This window comes from Tamandua tetradactyla, chromosome 19 (assembly GCF_023851605.1).
Source record: "Tamandua tetradactyla isolate mTamTet1 chromosome 19, mTamTet1.pri, whole genome shotgun sequence".
Taxonomy (NCBI): domain Eukaryota; kingdom Metazoa; phylum Chordata; class Mammalia; order Pilosa; family Myrmecophagidae; genus Tamandua; species Tamandua tetradactyla.
In genome coordinates this window covers 22,269,810-22,287,999 of record NC_135345.1, presented here as the reverse complement: position 1 = coordinate 22,287,999, position 18,190 = coordinate 22,269,810, and the positions used below count along the sequence as shown (strand labels likewise).

At 42.8% G+C, this 18,190-nt stretch overlaps 1 protein-coding gene across 1 annotated transcript in view; it reads left to right on the top strand.

The window, feature by feature from the left end:
- The window catches only part of ADGRA3 (adhesion G protein-coupled receptor A3), a 155,457-nt gene that overhangs the window by 85,623 nt on the left and 51,644 nt on the right, over positions 1–18,190 (top strand). The window contains exons 9-10 of the mRNA XM_077136508.1: positions 132–333; positions 1,745–1,900. Of these exons, the coding sequence (XP_076992623.1) occupies positions 132–333; positions 1,745–1,900 (358 nt within the window). The remainder of the gene's footprint in view (positions 1–131; positions 334–1,744; positions 1,901–18,190) is intronic.

The window sequence follows — 18,190 nt, the reverse complement described above, 5'->3', positions numbered from 1 at the left end:
CTTATTAAAACGAGCTTGATCTGTTTCTTCTTGATTTTCCTCTAGCATTATATATGACATGCTTTAGTCTTTGGTCTTTCCTCTGTCAGGTTTCATGTGGCTTTTCTGATAATCGGTCTTCATCTTTCTAGGTGGCCCAGAACGTTGGCTGGCATCACTGCGTATCTGCAGTGCTCTCGGAACAATCATGGAAGTGGGATATATCCTGGAAATCCACAGGATGAGAGGAAGGCTTGGCGCAGATGTGATAGAGGTGGCTTCTGGGCAGACGACGATTATTCTCGCTGCCAGTATGCAAATGACGTCACCAGAGTTCTTTATATGTTTAATCAGGTAACTAAAAAGTCTTCATAGGTACTGAAGTTTTGAATAAAATTATTCAAACCAAATACATAGGATGTTTTTTGTTTCTTCCAAATACTAGGTAAATTAGAAGGATTTGGAGTCGTACTTTAATTTCTTAAAGTTCTATTTCCCAGAGATTATCCATCTTCAGGATCAGCTCTACTCTTCTCACCCAGGATTCATGGCCCTCTGTGACAGCATTCTTCCTTTCAAGTTATTGCCTGACTTTGTGCCTTGGTTTAAATACCTTTATGATCTATACCCACTGGCCAGAATCCCAGCCCACCATTCACATCTACCTGGAAAGCCATTTCTTGGGTGCCTTCTACGATCCCACTTGTCAAAAGTGACCCCTTATAGCATTTGCACTACACATCTGTCTTTTACTGTCGTTGCTTCTATGCATCTTTTCTAAACCTTACTAGATTAAAAGTAGCTGGAAGGTGGTTTCTGTGTTAATACATTTTCTTGTGCTTCTTAGCACCTTTCCTATCCTTTTTCAGTGGTTGGTGCAAAGTCAATGTTTAAGTCAATAAATACGTATAAGACACTGGCAGTGCATGGCAATAAAGATAAGTGCTAAATCAGTGGTTCATACTGTGTGCAGTTTTTCAGGGGAGGTATTGATCACTCCCAGCTGGAATACTCAGGAAAAGTTTTACTAAGCAATTGGGATTGAGGCATGTGCAGAATTTGGATAAGCAGAGAGGAAAGTAGTACAGCATGTTTGCCTGATATGCTTTGCCACATTATATTTCATTCCACGATGAAAAAACATTTCCCTCAGGTTAGATTCCAATACGATTCCGGTTTTCTTGGGTTTAAAAAAGCATTAAAAGGGGGTTGCAAGGGTAGTTTAGAGGTAGAATTCTCCCCTGCCGTGTGGGAGGCACAGGTTTGATTCCCAGTCCATGTACTTCCCAAAAAGCAAATAAAAATTCAACAAATAATGCTGCAATAACAGGATAGTCACATGAACAAATAATGAAATGTGATCCCGCCATACAACATACAAAAAAAAAAAAAAAAGAGGGCGGGCCGCGGTGGCTCAGCGGGCAAAGGGCTTGCCTGCTATGCCGGAGGACCTCGGTTCGATTCCCGGCCCCAGCCCATGTAACAAAAAACGGAAAAACAAAATACAATAAAACAAGAAAATGTTTAAAGATGTTTCCCTTTCTTCCTTCCTTCCTTCCTTCTCTCTGTCTTTCCTTTAAAAAAAAAAAAAAAAAAAAAAAAAAGAGTATTTAAGAAAAAAAACCCAAACATTTTTATAAGGTCATGGTGAATAAAATGATAAAGAGTTTTAATTCAGTGCCATGTTTTGAAATGCAAAGTTTAAGTTGTCAGAATTTTGCTGGTCATTTTATTAAGGGCTTCTTTTTACTTTTTTTTAACATAGATGCCCCTCAATCTTACAAATGCTGTGGCAACAGCTCGACAATTGTTGGCTTACACGGTGGAAGCAGCCAACTTTTCTGACAAAATGGATGTTATATTTGTGGCTGAAATGATAGAAAAGTTTGGAAGATTTACCAAAGAGGAAAAATCAAAAGAGGTAGCATTTTTCTGGTTCACATGAGTAGCAATGAGTGTCAACAAAAGTTACAAATATGATAGAATTGCATCTCTATTTTTAAAACCTGTTTTAATGTTTGCTGTATTTGAACTAAGTGTACTTTTTAATTTCCAAAGTTGTCTTTGAGAATAGTGACCTGTTGTTGGGAGGAGTAGAGGTGAACTTTGGAAATTAAGGTACCACTGGCAGAGCAAGCCAGTGAGAAAGCAGCTTCTGCATCAGTGTTGTAGTTTAGCCGTAGTCCTTTTCGTGAGGCTTTAGGGATTTCTCTTCCTCAAACAGCCATGTGCTCACCCTTCTTAAGAGAGTTTTAGTCACCCACATCTTGTGGTAAATTGCTTAATTGCTTTTGTAATTTCGAGAGAAAGACTGTTTAAGAACATTTTTCAAATACCAAGTGATTGGGATATTGCAAGTTATGAAAATTTAGTGACTTTAAAAAGGGGTGCATTTAATGGGACCAAGTTGAAATTATAATACACTTGTCAAAATTATATCCTTTAAGGGGGAAAGTTGACATCAGCCACAGTTTTCAGAATTAATGAGCAGTAAATAAACAATGTTTGGCACGAGTTTTTTGAAGCAGGTTAATGTGTTCTTAAGCTTTAAGTTCCAAGCTACACAAGAATTTTATATAAACTGTTTCTTTGGTGATAAAATCACTTATATAGAAATGAATTTTAAAGTAGGTCCTGGATCAAGTGATAAACTGAAGCTCACAGAAAATTAAGTGATTTTATCCAGATTATACAGCTAAGTTAGGGCAGGACTCAAAACAGAATCTAGGATCCATGACTTTAGTCGGAAGCCTCTTCTACAACTTTACATTTACTTTCTAGAATGGTGTTGCCCTGTTTTAATATTCCAAAAGTACTTGGTACACAATTAGAAAAAACACTAGACTAAATTTCTTTACATAGAACATCTTAGATATATTAATAGAATGAAAGGTAAATAACATGCCCTGTTCCTATCATCATTTTTTTTTCTCTCTTTTTTAACATGGGCAGACACCAGGAAACAAACCCAGGTCTCCGGCATGGCAGGTGAGAACTCTGCCACTGAGCCACCGTTGCCCCCCATCATCACCATCATCATTTAACTAGGACATTTTGAAAAATAGACCATTGAATTTTGGTGATAAGTTTTGGAACTGCTGCCCCAGTATCTTTAAACATTTTATTTCATATTATGTCGTTATTAAAGGAGAGAAAACAGATACATGTATGTAAGTGGGACTCAGGTAAAGAGGCCACCTGACAGTGAGGTGACATTTCAGTGTTATTATCTGAACCACAGAGACCATGGTTTTCTCATGAACTTGGATGTCCCTGGTCCACAGCCCATTTCCATTTCCCTGGGGCTCTTGGTTCTGGCTTTGTGCTAATATTGTTCTCCATCGTTGCGTAAAATTGATTAGTAGTCATTTTTTAGAAATGGAATGTTTTGAGTCATTAAAGTGATTGGAATGACATTTGTAATGTGGACATTCCAAAAGAATGTGCCATGGTATAATGCATACTTATTCTCATGCTGCCCTGTTGATAAGAGGGAACTTTTCGTGACTCACATCCTAATATATGGAGAGCCAGGTGGTGTGCAGAGGTGTACATTTAACTGTGTCAATATATGGATTGAACACTCTTCTGCTTTGGCAAGTTCTTGGTAAGTTCTCATGTTGAGGACTACAAGTAGACTTGGTTTTATGATTTGTTAATTAACTCTAGGCCTCTTGATTTGCAAATTGGGGATGATATTTACTTTGCTTTCAACTTCCAAAGTTTATATGCACAAACGAGAAAATACTGGTGAAACTCTTACAAAATAGTTTCAGAGGTAAGGTTTTGATACTTTGCTATGGTCTCAGAAGCTAAAAAGAAGGTCCTTTTAAAGAAACCAACAAAGTGCTTTACTTATCAAAAGTTTAGTTTGAAGGAGACTGCTCTCACTTTGCATTAGTTTAGATAGGAGGCAAAGTGATAATTATCTTTGGAAACAATTGATGACAACTTACTAAGCAGAAACAGAAAAATACTCAGGGTCGAATAATTCAAGTATAAACATAATACCCATGCTGTGATAACAGACATGTCCCTCCTCAATTCTTTGGACACTTAAGCTGTAGGCTATAGTTTTCACCATTTTTTAGTATAATAGAAAGAAATCATGAGGTTTAAAGTTTTCATTTTCTGTTAATTACCACAGTATAAAGTTATCCTAAATACGCGTGTAACTCAGTTGGACAAAAAATTAAGTTGATTTCTGTATTATGTCTAGAGGTTATTCTGCTTTGGCTATTTCATAACTAAAATATTGTGAGGCATAGTTGCTTTTTACCCGTGGTTTAATGTAGTCAACCCAAGCTGGAACGCTGTTGACTTAGGGTAGGTAATAAAAATGATGGAAGGACGGGGTGGCTCAGCAGGCAGAGTTCTCGTCTGCCAGTCTGGACACCTGGGTTCGATTCCCGGTACCTGCCCATGCAAAAGAAAGTGATTGAACTGTCAAATCTAAGTGATGTGTCTACTGGTGTCTTTTAAAAATATCGGAAGGTTGTGTGCCATTCAATATAAATGTCAGTTCAATATTTGTTAGTGATTTTTCTTATGAAAATAATACATATATATTACATACATGAGATGGTGTATAAAGAGCCAATTTTTTTTCTTTAAAGTTCCCCTATAATGCTTCATTTTTAAATAAGTGAAACATGTACCTTTAAAACTAATTTACTGCTAAGTTCATTTAGCTTATTTCTGTCTACAGATTTATTCAGTTTGAAGGTTAATCATTTCTGTATTTACCATTATGTTCCTTTTTTAATGCCAGTATTTCTAATTCATGCCTAATTTTTTTCTTGGTCAGTTGTACCAATTCTTCTGTATCGGTAGGCTTTTTTTTTTTTTTTTTTTTTTTAATTAAAAAAAATTAACAAAACAATTAGAAATCATTCCAATCTACATGTACAATCAGTAATTCTTAATAACATCACATAGTTGCATATTCATCATTTCTTAGTACATTTGCATCGATTTAGAAAAAGAAATAAAAAGACAACAGAATAAGAATTAAAACAATAATAGAAAGAAAAAAAAACAAAAACAAAAAACCTATACCTCACATGCAGCTTCATTCAGTGTTTTAACATAATTGCATTACAATTGGGTAGTATTGTGCTGTCCATTTCTGAGTTTTTATATCCAGTCCCGTTGTACAGTCTGTATCCCTTCATCTCCAATTATCCCTTCTCTTTTTTTTTTTTTTTAATTAACGGAAAAAAAGAAATTAACCCAACATTTAGAGATCATACCATTCTACACATGCAATCATTAATTCTTAACATCATCACATAGATGCATGATCATCATTTCTTAGTACATTTGCATTGGTTTAGAAGAACTAGCAACATAACCGAAAAAGATATAGAATGTTAATATAGAGAAAAAAATAAAAGTAATAATAGTAAAATCAAAACAAAACAAAACAAAACAAAACAAAAACCTATAGCTCAGATGCAGCTTCATTCAGTGTTTTAACATGATTACTTTACAATTAGGTATTATTGTGCTGTCCATTTTTGAGTTTTTGTATCTAGTCCTGTTGCACAGTCTGTATCCCTTCAGCTTCAATTACCCATTGTCTTACCCTGTTTCTAACTCCTGCTGAACTCTGTTACCAATGACATATTTCAAGTTTATTCTCGAATGACCGTTCACATCAGTGGGACCATACAGTATTTGTCCTTTAGTTTTTGGCTGGATTCACTCAGCATAATTTTCTCTAGGTCCATCCATGTTATTACATGGTTCATAAGTTTATCTTGTCTTAAAGCTGCATAATATTCCATCGTATGTATATACCACAGTTTGTTTAGCCACTCTTCTGTTGATGGAGATTTTGGCTGTTTCCATCTCTTTGCAATTGTAAATAATGCTGCTATAAACATTGGTGTGCAAATGTCCGTTTGTGTCTTTGCCCTTAAGTCCTTTGAGTAGATACCTAGCAATGGTATTGCTGGGTCGTATGGCAATTCTATATTCAGCTTTTTGAGGAACCGCCAAACTGTCTTCCACAGTGGTTGCACTCTTTGACATTCCCACCAACAGTGGATAAGTGTGCCTCTTTCTCCGCATCCTCTCCAGCACTTGTCATTTTCTGTTTTGTTGATAATGGCCATTCTGGTGGGTGTGAGATGATATCTCATTGTGGTTTTGATTTGCATTTCTCTAATGGCCAGGGACATTGAGCATCTCTTCATGTGCCTCTTGGCCATCCGTATTTCCTCTTCTGATAGGTGTCTGTTCAAGTCTTTTTCCCATTTTGTAATTGGGTTGGCTGTCTTTTTGTTGTTGAGTTGAACAATCTCTTTATAAATTCTGGATACTAGACCTTTATCTGATATATCATTTCCAAATATTGTCTCCCATTGTGAAGGCTGTCTTTCTACTTTCTTGATGAAGTTCTTTGATGCACAAAAGTGTTTAATTTTGAGGAGTTCCCATTTATTTATTTCCTTCTTCAGTGCTCTTGCTTTAGGTTTAAGGTCCATAAAACCGCCTCCAGTTGTCAGATCCATAAGATATCTCCCAACATTTTCCTCTAACTGTTTTATGGTCTTAGACCTAATGTTTAGATCTTTGATCCATTTTGAGTTAACTTTTGTATAGGGTGTGAGAGATGGGTCTTCTTTCATTCTTTTGCATATGGATATCCAGTTCTCTAGGCACCATTTATTGAAGAGACTGCTCTGTCCCAGGTGAGTTGGCTTGACTGCCTTATCAAAGATCAAATGTCCATAGATGAGAGGGTCTATATCTGAGCACTCTATTCGATTCCATTGGTCGATATATCTATCTTTATGCCAATACCATGCTGTTTTGACCACTGTGGCTTCATAATATGCCTTAAAGTCAGGCAGCGCGAGACCTCCAGCTTCGTTTTTTTTCCTCAAGATGTTTTTAGCAATTCGGGGCACCCTGCCCTTCCAGATAAATTTGCTTATTGGTTTTTCTATTTCTGAAAAATAAGTTGTTGGGATTTTGATTGGTATTGCATTGAATCTGTAAATCAATTTAGGTAGGATTGACATCTTAACTATATTTAGTCTTCCAATCCATAAACACGGTATGCCCTTCCATCTATTTAGGTCTTCTGTGATTTCTTTTAGCAGTTTTTTGTAGTTTTCTTTATATAGGTTTTTTGTCTCTTTAGTTAAATTTATTCCTAGGTATTTTATTCTTTTAGTTGCAATTGTAAATGGGATTCGTTTCTTGATTTCCCCCTCAGTTTGTTCATTACTAGTGTATAGAAATGCTACAGATTTTTGAATGTTGATCTTGGAACCTGCTACTTTGCTGTACTCCTTTATTAGCTCTAGTAGTTTTGTTGTGGATTTTTCCGGGTTTTCGACGTATAGTATCATATCGTCTGCAAACAGTGATAGTTTTACTTCTTCCTTTCCAATTTTGATGCCTTGTATTTCTTTTTCTTGTGTAATTGCTCTGGCTAGAACCTCCAACATGATGTTGAATAATAGTGGTGATAATGGACATCCTTGTCTTGTTCCTGTTCTTAGGGGGAAAGTTTTCAATTTTTCCCCATTGAGGATGATATTAGCTGTGGGTTTTTCATATATTCCCTCTATCATTTTAAGGAAGTTCCCTTGTATTCCTATCTTTTGAAGTGTTTTCAACAGGAAAGGATGTTGAATCTTGTCGAATGCCTTCTCTGCATCAATTGAGATGATCATGTGATTTTTCTGCTTTGATTTGTTGATATGGTGTATTACATTAATTGATTTTCTTATGTTGAACCATCCTTGCATACCTGGGATGAATCCTACTTGGTCATGATGTATAATTCTTTTAATGTGTTGTTGGATACGATTTGCTAGAATTTTATTGAGGATTTTTGCATCTATATTCATTAGAGAGATTGGTCTGTAGTTTTCTTTTTTTGTAATATCTTTGCCTGGTTTTGGTATGAGGGTGATGTTGGCTTCATAGAATGAATTAGGTAGTTTTCCCTCCACTTCGATTATGTTGAAGAGTTTGGAGAGAATTGGTACTAATTCTTTCTGGAACGTTTGGTAGAATTCACATGTGAAGCCATCTGGTCCTGGACTTTTCTTTTTAGGAAGCTTTTGAATGACTAATTCAATTTCTTTACTTGTGATTGGTTTGTTGAGGTCATCTATGTCTTCTTGAGTCAAAGTTGGTTGTTCATGTCTTTCCAGGAACCCGTCCATTTCCTCTAAATTGTTGTATTTATTAGCGTAAAGTTGTTCATAGTATCCTGTTATTACCTCCTTTATTTCTGTGAGGTCAGTAGTTATGTCTCCTCTTCCATTTCTGATCTTATTTATTTGCATCCTCTCTCTTCTTCTTTTTGTCAATCTTGCTAAGGGCCCATCAATCTTATTGATTTTCTCATAGAACCAACTTCTGGCCTTATTGATTTTCTCTATTGTTTTCATGTTTTCAATTTCATTTATTTGTGCTCTAATCTTTGTTATTTCTTTCCTTTTGCTTGCTTTGGGGTTAGCTTGCTGTTCTTTCTCCAGTTCTTCCAAATGGATAGTTAATTCCTGAATTTTTGCCTTTTCTTCTTTTCTGATATAGGCATTTAGAGCAATAAATTTCCCTCTTAGCACTGCCTTTGCTGCGTCCCATAAGTTTTGATATGTTGTGTTTTCATTTTCATTCGCCTCGAGGTATTTGCTAATTTCTCTTGCAATTTCTTCTTTGACCCAGTCGTTGTTTAGGAGTGTGTTGTTGAGCCTCCACGTATTTGTGAATTTTCTGGCACTCTGCCTATTATTGATTTCCAACATCATTCCTTTATGGTCCGAGAAAGTGTTGTGTAAGATTTCAATCTTTTTAAATTTGTTAAGACTTGCTTTGTGACCCAGCATATGGTCTATCTTTGAGAATGATCCATGAGCACTTGAGAAAAAGGTGTATCCTGCTGTTGTGGGATGTAATGTCCTATAAATGTCTATTAAGTCTAGTTCATTTATAGTAATATTCAGATTCTCTATTTCTTTGTTGATCCTCTGTCTAGATGTTCTGTCCCTTGATGAGAGTGGTGAGTTGAAGTCTCCAACTATTATGGTATATGAGTCTATTTCCCTTTTCAGTGTTTGCAGTATATTCCTCACGTATTTTGGGGCATTCTGATTCGGTGCATAAATATTTATGATTGTTATGTCTTCTTGTTTAATTGTTCCTTTTATTAGTATATAGTGTCCTTCTTTGTCTCTTTTAACTGTTTTACATTTGAAGTCTAATTTGTTGGATATTAGTATAGCCACTCCTGCTCTTTTCTGGTTGTTATTTGCATGAAATATCTTTTCCCAACCTTTCACTTTCAACCTATGTTTATCTTTGGGTCTAAGATGTGTTTCCTGTAGACAGCATATAGAAGGATCCTGTTTTTTAATCCATTCTGCCAATCTATGTCTTTTGATTGGGGAATTCAGTCCATTGACATTTAGTGTTATTACTGTTTGGATAATATTTTCCTCTAACATTTTGCCTTTTGTATTATATATATCATATCTGATTTTCCTTCTTTCTACACTCTTTTCCATATCTCTCTCTTCTGTCTTTTTGTATCTGACGCTAGTGCTCCCTTTAGTATTTCTTGCAGAGCTGGTCTCTTGGTCACAAATTCTTTCAGTGACTTTTTGTCTGAGAATGTTTTAATTTCTCCCTCATTTTTGAAGGATAATTTTGCTGGATATAGGAGTCTTGGTTGGCAGTTTTTCTCTTTTAGTATTTTAAATATATCATCCCACTGTCTTCTAGCTTCCATGGTTTCTGCTGAGAAATCTACACAAAGTCTTATTGGGTTTCCCTTGTATGTAATGGATTGTTTTTCTCTTGCTGCTTTCAAGATCTTCTCTTTCTCTTTGACCTCTGACATTCTAACTAGTAAGTGTCTTGGAGAACGCCTATTTGGGTCTAATCTCTTTGGGGTGCGCTGCACTTCTTGGATCTGTAATTTTAGGTCTTTCATAAGAGTTGGGAAATTTTCAGTGATAATTTCTTCCATTAGTTTTTCTCCTCCTTTTCCCTTCTCTTCTCCTTCTGGGACACCCACAACACGTATATTTGTGCGGTTCATATTGTCCTTGAGTTCCCTGATACCCTGTTCAAATTTTTCCATTCTTTTCCCTATAGTTTCTGTTTCTTTTTGGAATTCAGATGTTCCATCCTCCAAATCACTAATTCTATCTTCTGTCTCTTTAAATCTATCATTGTAGCTATCCATTATTTTTTCTATGTTTGCTACTTTATCCTTCACTTCCATAAGTTCTGCGATTTGTTTTTTCAGTTTTTCTATTTCTTCTTTATGTTCAGCCCATGTCCTCTTCTGTCCGCGACTTCTCGCTCAGCGTCAAGCCCCCGGCCGGCGGGTGAGACAATGAGGAGAGACAGACGCAGACAAATCCGCGCTGGTGAGAAACACAGATCCAAGACACGTAGCAGTTGTAAGCACAGACCTTTACTGGAGTTAAGCTTGCATTCTCTGTTACAGGTTCCGCGCGGGCGAAATTTCCCGCGGGGGAGCAACCTCTATGCGGCCGTCAGGCACGGCTCCCTGTGGGTCGTCTCCGCCCACCCCGTCCGGGTAACCTCTTATATACTGTGCCCAAACCCAATAGGTTAGTGCCACGTATACAGAGGTGATTGGAAGATAGGGTTGGTGGGCGTGTGCGTCATTTGCAAAAGCAGGATGTGAGCGCCATCTTGGCTCACTCGATGGGCGGGGGGAACTCTAGAGCAGGCTGCAGCGTGTCCACTAGGCCAAACCCGGAAAGCGGCTCTCTACATCTCCCCCTTTTTGTTTTTATAAGAGGCATGGTCCGTAGACCGTATTCTTGTACCCAGTGTCTCTATTGATGATGGTGCTCCCGTGGGCCTGAGTGGCTCACAACATAGTTTGGTGCTTTGGGGAGTCTGGACTAGGCTCGCGTCATCACACGACGGAGCCTCTGGCACCGACCAGAATGCTCACCTCATATAGAGACCGGAGAGTCCGTGAACTGGATACCACGTGACTCCTCCCTGCAGTGCTTCGCCTCGCAACTGGGTCAAGCGGGGATTATGAGAGCGACAGCCAGGGCATAGGAAACGCTGCGGAGGCCTCGGTGCAATGGCTAGAGCCAAGCCCAGTCTGGCCAGGACTGCGGCCGCAGCTCCACCGTCGAGGCGGCTAGGCGCGCAAAATTAACAGCCTCTGGTGCCTAGCTAAACACGGGTAGTGGCCAGGGAGCCTGCAACAAACCTTGCTGACAAGAGCTTTGCCCCAGGTGATTCAGACGGGCTATCTATCGAGGAGGGACGCACACCCACATTTGACTGGGAAGACATAGCTAACATGGTAGAAACACGTAGTTGCTGCTGTGTCTGGAACAAGCGTTCTAACAAACATTTAACAGTGACTAAGCCCACTAATAGTCCCACTGCCACGAGAATCCAAGTAGTCAAATTGGGCCAAGAGAACCATGAGGTGACTCGGTTCCACAGACTTTGTACAGTCTCGCCCAGTTTGGAAAGGTCGAAGACAACGGGGGTTATTAAAACTGGTCCCCCTTCTAAACAATCGAAGGGTGACCGGCGCTTTCGTTGCTATCTCGTCAGTCGCCGCCGTCATCAGCAGAGTTGGAGGCCTGATCTGATGGTTCAGGTTGAAGGCTTGTTGGTTTTTTAGGCAACAGCTCCGTGGCCTCCTCGGGCGATGTCACGGTTCTCACCAGTCTTTCCGGAACCCACACTGGTTGACGTCCTGGCTCCTGGGGAAAAACACAAACAGAGCCTCTGGCCCAGCTGAGCACTGGGTCAGGGCCTTGCCATTGTCCCGACAGGACATCCTTCCAACGGACTAGACCTCTATGTGGAGGACTCGGAGTGGTGTGCTGTAGGGCAGGTGTCATTCCTTGTGCATTTTCATTTAAAAAATTATATGTAAATAAGGCTACAGACAGTTGAGCCTTCGGGGACAGGCCGTGGCCTATTCCCCCTTTCTGTTTTTTGAGCAAGTCTTTAAGAGACCTGTGTGCTCTTTCAATGATTCCTTGCCCTTGAGGGTTGTAAGGGATACCATGTTTTAATTGCACTTCCATATTTGCACAAAATCTTTGGAAGGCTTTGCTGGTGTAAGCAGGTCCGTTATCTGTTTTTAATATTTTCGGCTTACCCCAAGCTGCCCAAGCGGCAAGGCAGTGTGCAATTACTTGGTGGACTCTTTCTCCTGATTCGGCAGAGGCAAATAAAACTTGAGAACAAGTATCCACTGACACATGCAGGTATTTAACTTTACCATACTCTGAGTGATGGGTGACATCCATTTGCCAAATGTCTCCCGGGATGAGACCTTTAGGGTTAACTCCAACTGAAGGGACTACCCTCTGTTCTGCACAATTATTGCAGGCTCTGACTATATCTCTGGCAGCTGCACGCGGTATGTGAAACTGTCTGACTAAGGTGCTTGCATTGACATGGAATTTAGTATGAAACTCTTGGGCCTGTTGATACGGTGTCAGCGCAGGGAAGATATGTGGCTGTCGAGTGGCCACATCCACTACGTGATTTCCCTGTGCCATGGGGCCTGGCAGGCCTGTGTGCGCTCTAATGTGAGTTATGTAGAAAGGATGTTGTCTGGCACATATTGTCTCTTGAAGTTTGATAAAGAATGGTCTTACTGAGGAGGAATATTTTATAATGCCCACCGTCTCTAAAATATTTACAGAATTTACGACATAAATCGAATCAGATATAATATTTAGGGGATCGGTAATTTCTTTCAGGACTGTAATAATGACCTGTAATTCTACCCATTGAGGTCTCTGTGGTTGGAAGAACACAGTTTTAGGAGAACCTCCTTCTACGCAATATGCTCCTGAACCGGAGCTGGAACCGTCCGTGTACACGGTGAGGGCGTTCACTAGTGGCTTAGATGAAGTTACCTTAGGAAAGATTACTGGGTGACGGGTGACGAATTGTAAGAGGGGATCTTTTGGGTATTGGTTATCAATTTCTCCCGAAAAGGTACATCGGAGGATGGCCTACTGATCTATACATCCAGTAAGTATCTCAAGTTGCTGAGAAGAGTAAGGTACTCTGAGGTACTTAGGCTGTTGGCCAAAATGCTGTATGGCCTTCTTGATGGCCTCCAATGCCAACTCTGCAATTGCTGTAGGAAAATGCTCTAAACTTTTCTTAGGGGAAATTCCAGGGTGGACCCAGAGTAATGGTCCCTGTTGCCATAGCACTGCCGTGGGCTGTAGTTTTGTTGGCAGTAAGCAGGCTTCGAATGGCTTTTGGGGGTCTATTCTTTTTAAAGCAGCACTACTGAGCGCCTGTTCTACCTGACGTAGTGCTTGCCTCGCCTCTGGGGTGAGACACCGGGGCGAGTGTAGGTCTGAATCTCCTTTTAGCAAATCAAACAAAGGTGTTAATTTGGCATTGGTGATCTTTAAGTACGGACGAACCCAATTGATATCTCCCATAAGCTTTTGCAGATCATTAAGGGTATGTATGTCATCTACTCTGAGAGACACTTTTTGGGGGGAAACATGCTGAGGCATGATTTTTGCCCCCAGGAAGGTGGTAATTTCTGTCATCTGGATTTTTTCAGGGGCCACTTCCAGGTTGGCTTCTCTAAGACTAAGGACTAAATGTGATAAAGCTGTTTTAAGAAGATCTGTGTCTTTATGGGCTAAGAGAATGTCATCCATATAATGGATGATTTTCACTTGGGGGAACTGCTGCCGAGTGCTAGCTAGCTTTGTAGCAACATACAGCTGGCACATGGTAGGACTATTAGTCATGCCCTGGGGCAGGACCGTCCACTCGAAGCGTTGACAGGGCTCCTCTTGGTTAAGAGAGGGCACAGTAAAAGCAAATTTTGGAGTATCTTCAGGGTGAAGTGGGATGGAAAAGAAGCAATCCTTAAGATCTAGGATGATAATGGGCCAGTGTTCTGGCAAAGCTGAGAGGAGGGGTAACCCCATTTGAACAGGTCCTAAAGGCTCCATACAGTTATTGATGGTTCTTAAATCATGTAACAATCTCCATCTGCCTGATTTTTTCTTTATGACAAATACGGGTGTGTTCCAAGGCGATGTGGAGGGAATGATATGGCTCTCTTTTAGCTGTATAGACACTAGAGTATGCAATGCTGACAGCTTTTCTTTTGGTAAGGGCCACTGAGGCACCCACACTGGGGTACTGGTCTTCCACTTTAGTTTTATAGGTGTGGGTGGGAGTCTCCCCTCAGTGGCCCCTAGGAAAAACCCAGGCCTAGTCTATTAAAATTGGAAGCAGTCTGTACGGGCATGGTGTGTCCCTGCAATGAGGCTCCTAAGCCTTTGCCAGGGACATATCCCATTCCTTTTAAGAGATGCTTAGAGGCCGGAGAGCAGTTACTGGTCAATGTAACATCCATCTGGGCTAGAATGTCTCTTCCCCATAAGGACACAGGCAAGGGTAGTACATAAGGTTGAAAACTGCCTTGATGTCCTTCTTCATCTGCCCAGTGGAGGGCAGTGGCACTCAGCATGGGTGCTGAGACCTGGCCTATTCCTCTAATGGTGTCCTCCGCCTTGCACGTCGGCCAGGTGGAGGGCCAGTCTTGTTGTCTTATAATTGATCGATCGGCCCCGGTATCTAGCAGGCCCAGGAAGGATCTGCCTTGTACCTTAATAGTCAGCATGGGTCGAGACTCCAGAGACATATGGAGGCCCTCAAAAACTTCTCCAGAAGACCCAAATCCCTTATCTCTTCTCTGTCTGGGTCTACTCGGAAAGAATGTATGTAAGCTGGGTAAGAGCAAGAGCTGTGCCAGCTTATCACCTTTTGCAATGACCAGAGTACCTTGCTGAGATTGTACCATAACTTGGGCGTAACCTGTGAAATCTGAATCTACAATGCCTGGTATGACTGTTAGTCCTTTCAGGGCTGTGGATGCCCTCCCTATTATAAGCCCAACAGTCTTCGTTGGTAAGGGCCCTTTAAAGGAGGTCCCTATCAACTGGACACCCATGGAGGGGGTCAGTACAAGCCTGGAGGTGGCACAGAGGTCCAGTCCTGCTGATCCAGGGGATGCGCGAATTTGGACGGGTGTTGTGTCGCCGGATGGCATGCAGGGGGGTCCACCGAAAGGGTGGACCCCCTCTGCCCGTTTTTTGGGTCCTGTTCAGGACGGCCAGAAAGGTGCACACCCTGCGCATTGAAGGCTGACCTACAGTCTTCTGCGCGATGGGGTCCCTTGTGGCAACGGCCACATAGCCTGGTTGCCGCATATGGTCTACCAAACTGTTGAGTGGCAGGTGGTTGGCCTTTATTGGGACAGTTTCTCTTAATGTGTCCCAACTGGCCACAATGATAACATCCTCTTGGCTTTGTTCCTAGGTCTTTGGATTTCTTTGCAGCTACTTGTAAGGAGCTGGCTAGCATGGCAGCTAGACCTGCATTAGTTAACGGGCTACCAGCATCCCTGCAGAGCCGAACCCATTCTGTCAAGCTTTTCCCTCTGTTTTGTGCTAGGATAACTTTACATTCCTTGTTGCACTGCTCAAATATCATTTGTTTAACTACAGTCTCTGCCACTCCTGGATCTGAGAAAATTCTCTCAGCCGCAGTTTGCATTTTGGCTACAAAATCCACGAAGGGTTCTGTGGGGCCCTGATGTATGTTGCTGAGTGAGGCTTGAGCCTCTCCCTCACCTGTCAGCTTTTTCCAGGCTCCTACGAAACAGCGGAAAATCTGGGCGTAGACTTCTTGAGGGAACCCTGTTTGATTCTGGGAGTGGGCACCTTTCCCCAATAGCATATCTGCATTCCACCCGCCATGTCTCCCCGCTGCGTTTTTTGCGGCTTGTTCCTCAGCTAGCTCCTCAAACCATGCTTTCCAATCTATATACCGGCCCTGTGGTAAACAAGCACGGGCCAGCTGAAAAATATCTGCGGGTGTATGATTCAGGGCGGAGAGGTTTTCAATCATGTTCAGGGTATAAGGGGCATTGGGGCCATACTGATGGACAGCCTGCCTCAATTCCTTTAAAATTTTGTAATCATATGGCTCATACTGGTTATTACCTTGGGGATTGATAATAACCGGGTACATCTCTGAGACTGGTTCTGGCTTAAGCGGCTGGCAACCACCCATCATACCGAAAGGTCTAAAGGCTGAAAAGGGGTTCCATTTCCAGAAATGTCTCCCTCCATCACTTGGTGACGTAAGGTCTCGAGGGCTCGCGTACGCAGGCGGGGGGTACGGCTGTAACTGCCCCTCCCCCGACCAGCCTGTAAGGGGTTCCGGGTCTCGCAAAGGAGGGCCACTGTAATTACCTGATTCGGCCACCAGAGGGAGCCCGTGGTGAGGGTTTTTGGCGAGATCACCAAAACCATTCACCGGAAACTGTTGCATCCCCGGGGGCGCTGGCGGAGCGGAAGGCTGCGTGGGTGAGACAGGGGGCCTCCCCCAATCGATCGGTGGAGGCGCGTCTGCACCCTCGGTCTCATTACTATCTGACTCCGAGTCAGAGTCGTCCGAACTAACGTCTGACTCTGGCGGCTTGCAAGTGGGCGGCTCACTTTCACAGGAGCCGTCCGCTAAAAGGGTCTTTAAGGGAGCTAACAAAGGTGAACTTCCTGACTGCCCCATGCTTGCAGTCGGCACTGTCTTTAATCACTCGGAGAGCTCTTCCGAGTCACTGGGGCTACCTGAACGCCCACAGCCCTTAACTCTCACGTAATAGGAAGCACTCACCTTCCCACGGTGATCAGGCGTGGAAAGTCCGCCGCGAACTCAGGATGCGCGTCCTCACCAGCTCGGGGAAAGGCAGCAGAAGGGGTCCCCGTACGGGCCACCACTTGTCCGCGACTTCTCGCTCAGCGTCAAGCCCCCGGCCGGCGGGTGAGACAATGAGGAGAGACAGACGCAGACAAATCCGCGCTGGTGAGAAACACAGATCCAAGACACGTAGCAGTTGTAAGCACAGACCTTTACTGGAGTTAAGCTTGCATTCTCTGTTACAGGTTCCGCGCGGGCGAAATTTCCCGCGGGGGAGCAACCTCTATGCGGCCGTCAGGCACGGCTCCCTGTGGGTCGTCTCCGCCCACCCCGTCCGGGTAACCTCTTATATACTGTGCCCAAACCCAATAGGTTAGTGCCACGTATACAGAGGTGATTGGAAGATAGGGTTGGTGGGCGTGTGCGTCATTTGCAAAAGCAGGATGTGAGCGCCATCTTGGCTCACTCGATGGGCGGGGGGAACTCTAGAGCAGGCTGCAGCGTGTCCACTAGGCCAAACCCGGAAAGCGGCTCTCTACACTCTTCATGTCCTCCCTCAATTTATCGATTTCATTTTTGAAGAGGTTTTCCATTTCTGTTCGTATATTCAACATTAGTTGTCTCAGCTCTTGTGTCTCATTTGAGCTATTGGTTTGTTCCTTTGACTGAGCCATATTCTCAATCTTTTGAGCGTGGACAGTTATCTTCTGCTGCTGGCGTCTGGGCATTTATTCAGATTTCTCTTGGTGTTGGACCCAGCAAGGTTGTAATATTTTTCTGTGAAATCTCTGGGTTCTGTTTTTCTTATCCTGCCCAGTAGGTGGCGCTCGTGGCACACGTTTGTCTGCGGGTCCCACCAGTAAAAGGTGCTGTGGGACCTTAAACTTTGGAAAACTCTCGCTGTCCTGGGGGTTCGCTAGCCGAAGCGGCTTGAGCCGGCCGGGGTCCGAACGCAGGGAGGGTTGCTGGTCGCCGCAGCCAGGGAAAGAGCCCGTCCGAATTTCCTAGTCGGCCCTGGGCAACAAGCGTGGCGGGAGGGCGCCAGCGGCAGCAGCCCGCCCGGGAGAGTGCACGTTCCCCGGGAGTCACGGGTTTGGAAGGGGCCTCCCCCACCCGTCACCGTTCTCCGCGGCCTGGGGGTTTCCGATCCAATTCTCTCAGTTGGTCCGGGGGCTGCGCGTGGTGTGGGCGCCAGCCGCCTTGGTTTCAGGGGACTGCCTCTCCCAGCCGGCCCGGGAAGGGGGAAGGGAGTAACTCCGGCCGCTTGCCACCCCGCCCGGTAAGGCCCGCGCGCCTCGGCGATCTCACCCGAGCTGCTTCTCTCAGCCAGCCAGCCGTTCCAGGATGGGGTACGCTGTCTTTTTTATCTCTGTTGTGGCTTTGGGCGCTTTCTGTATCGTTTCTACTCCCCTAGTAGGTGTCCTGGAGAAGAAACTAAGATCCGCGCGTCTTACTAAGCCGCCATCTT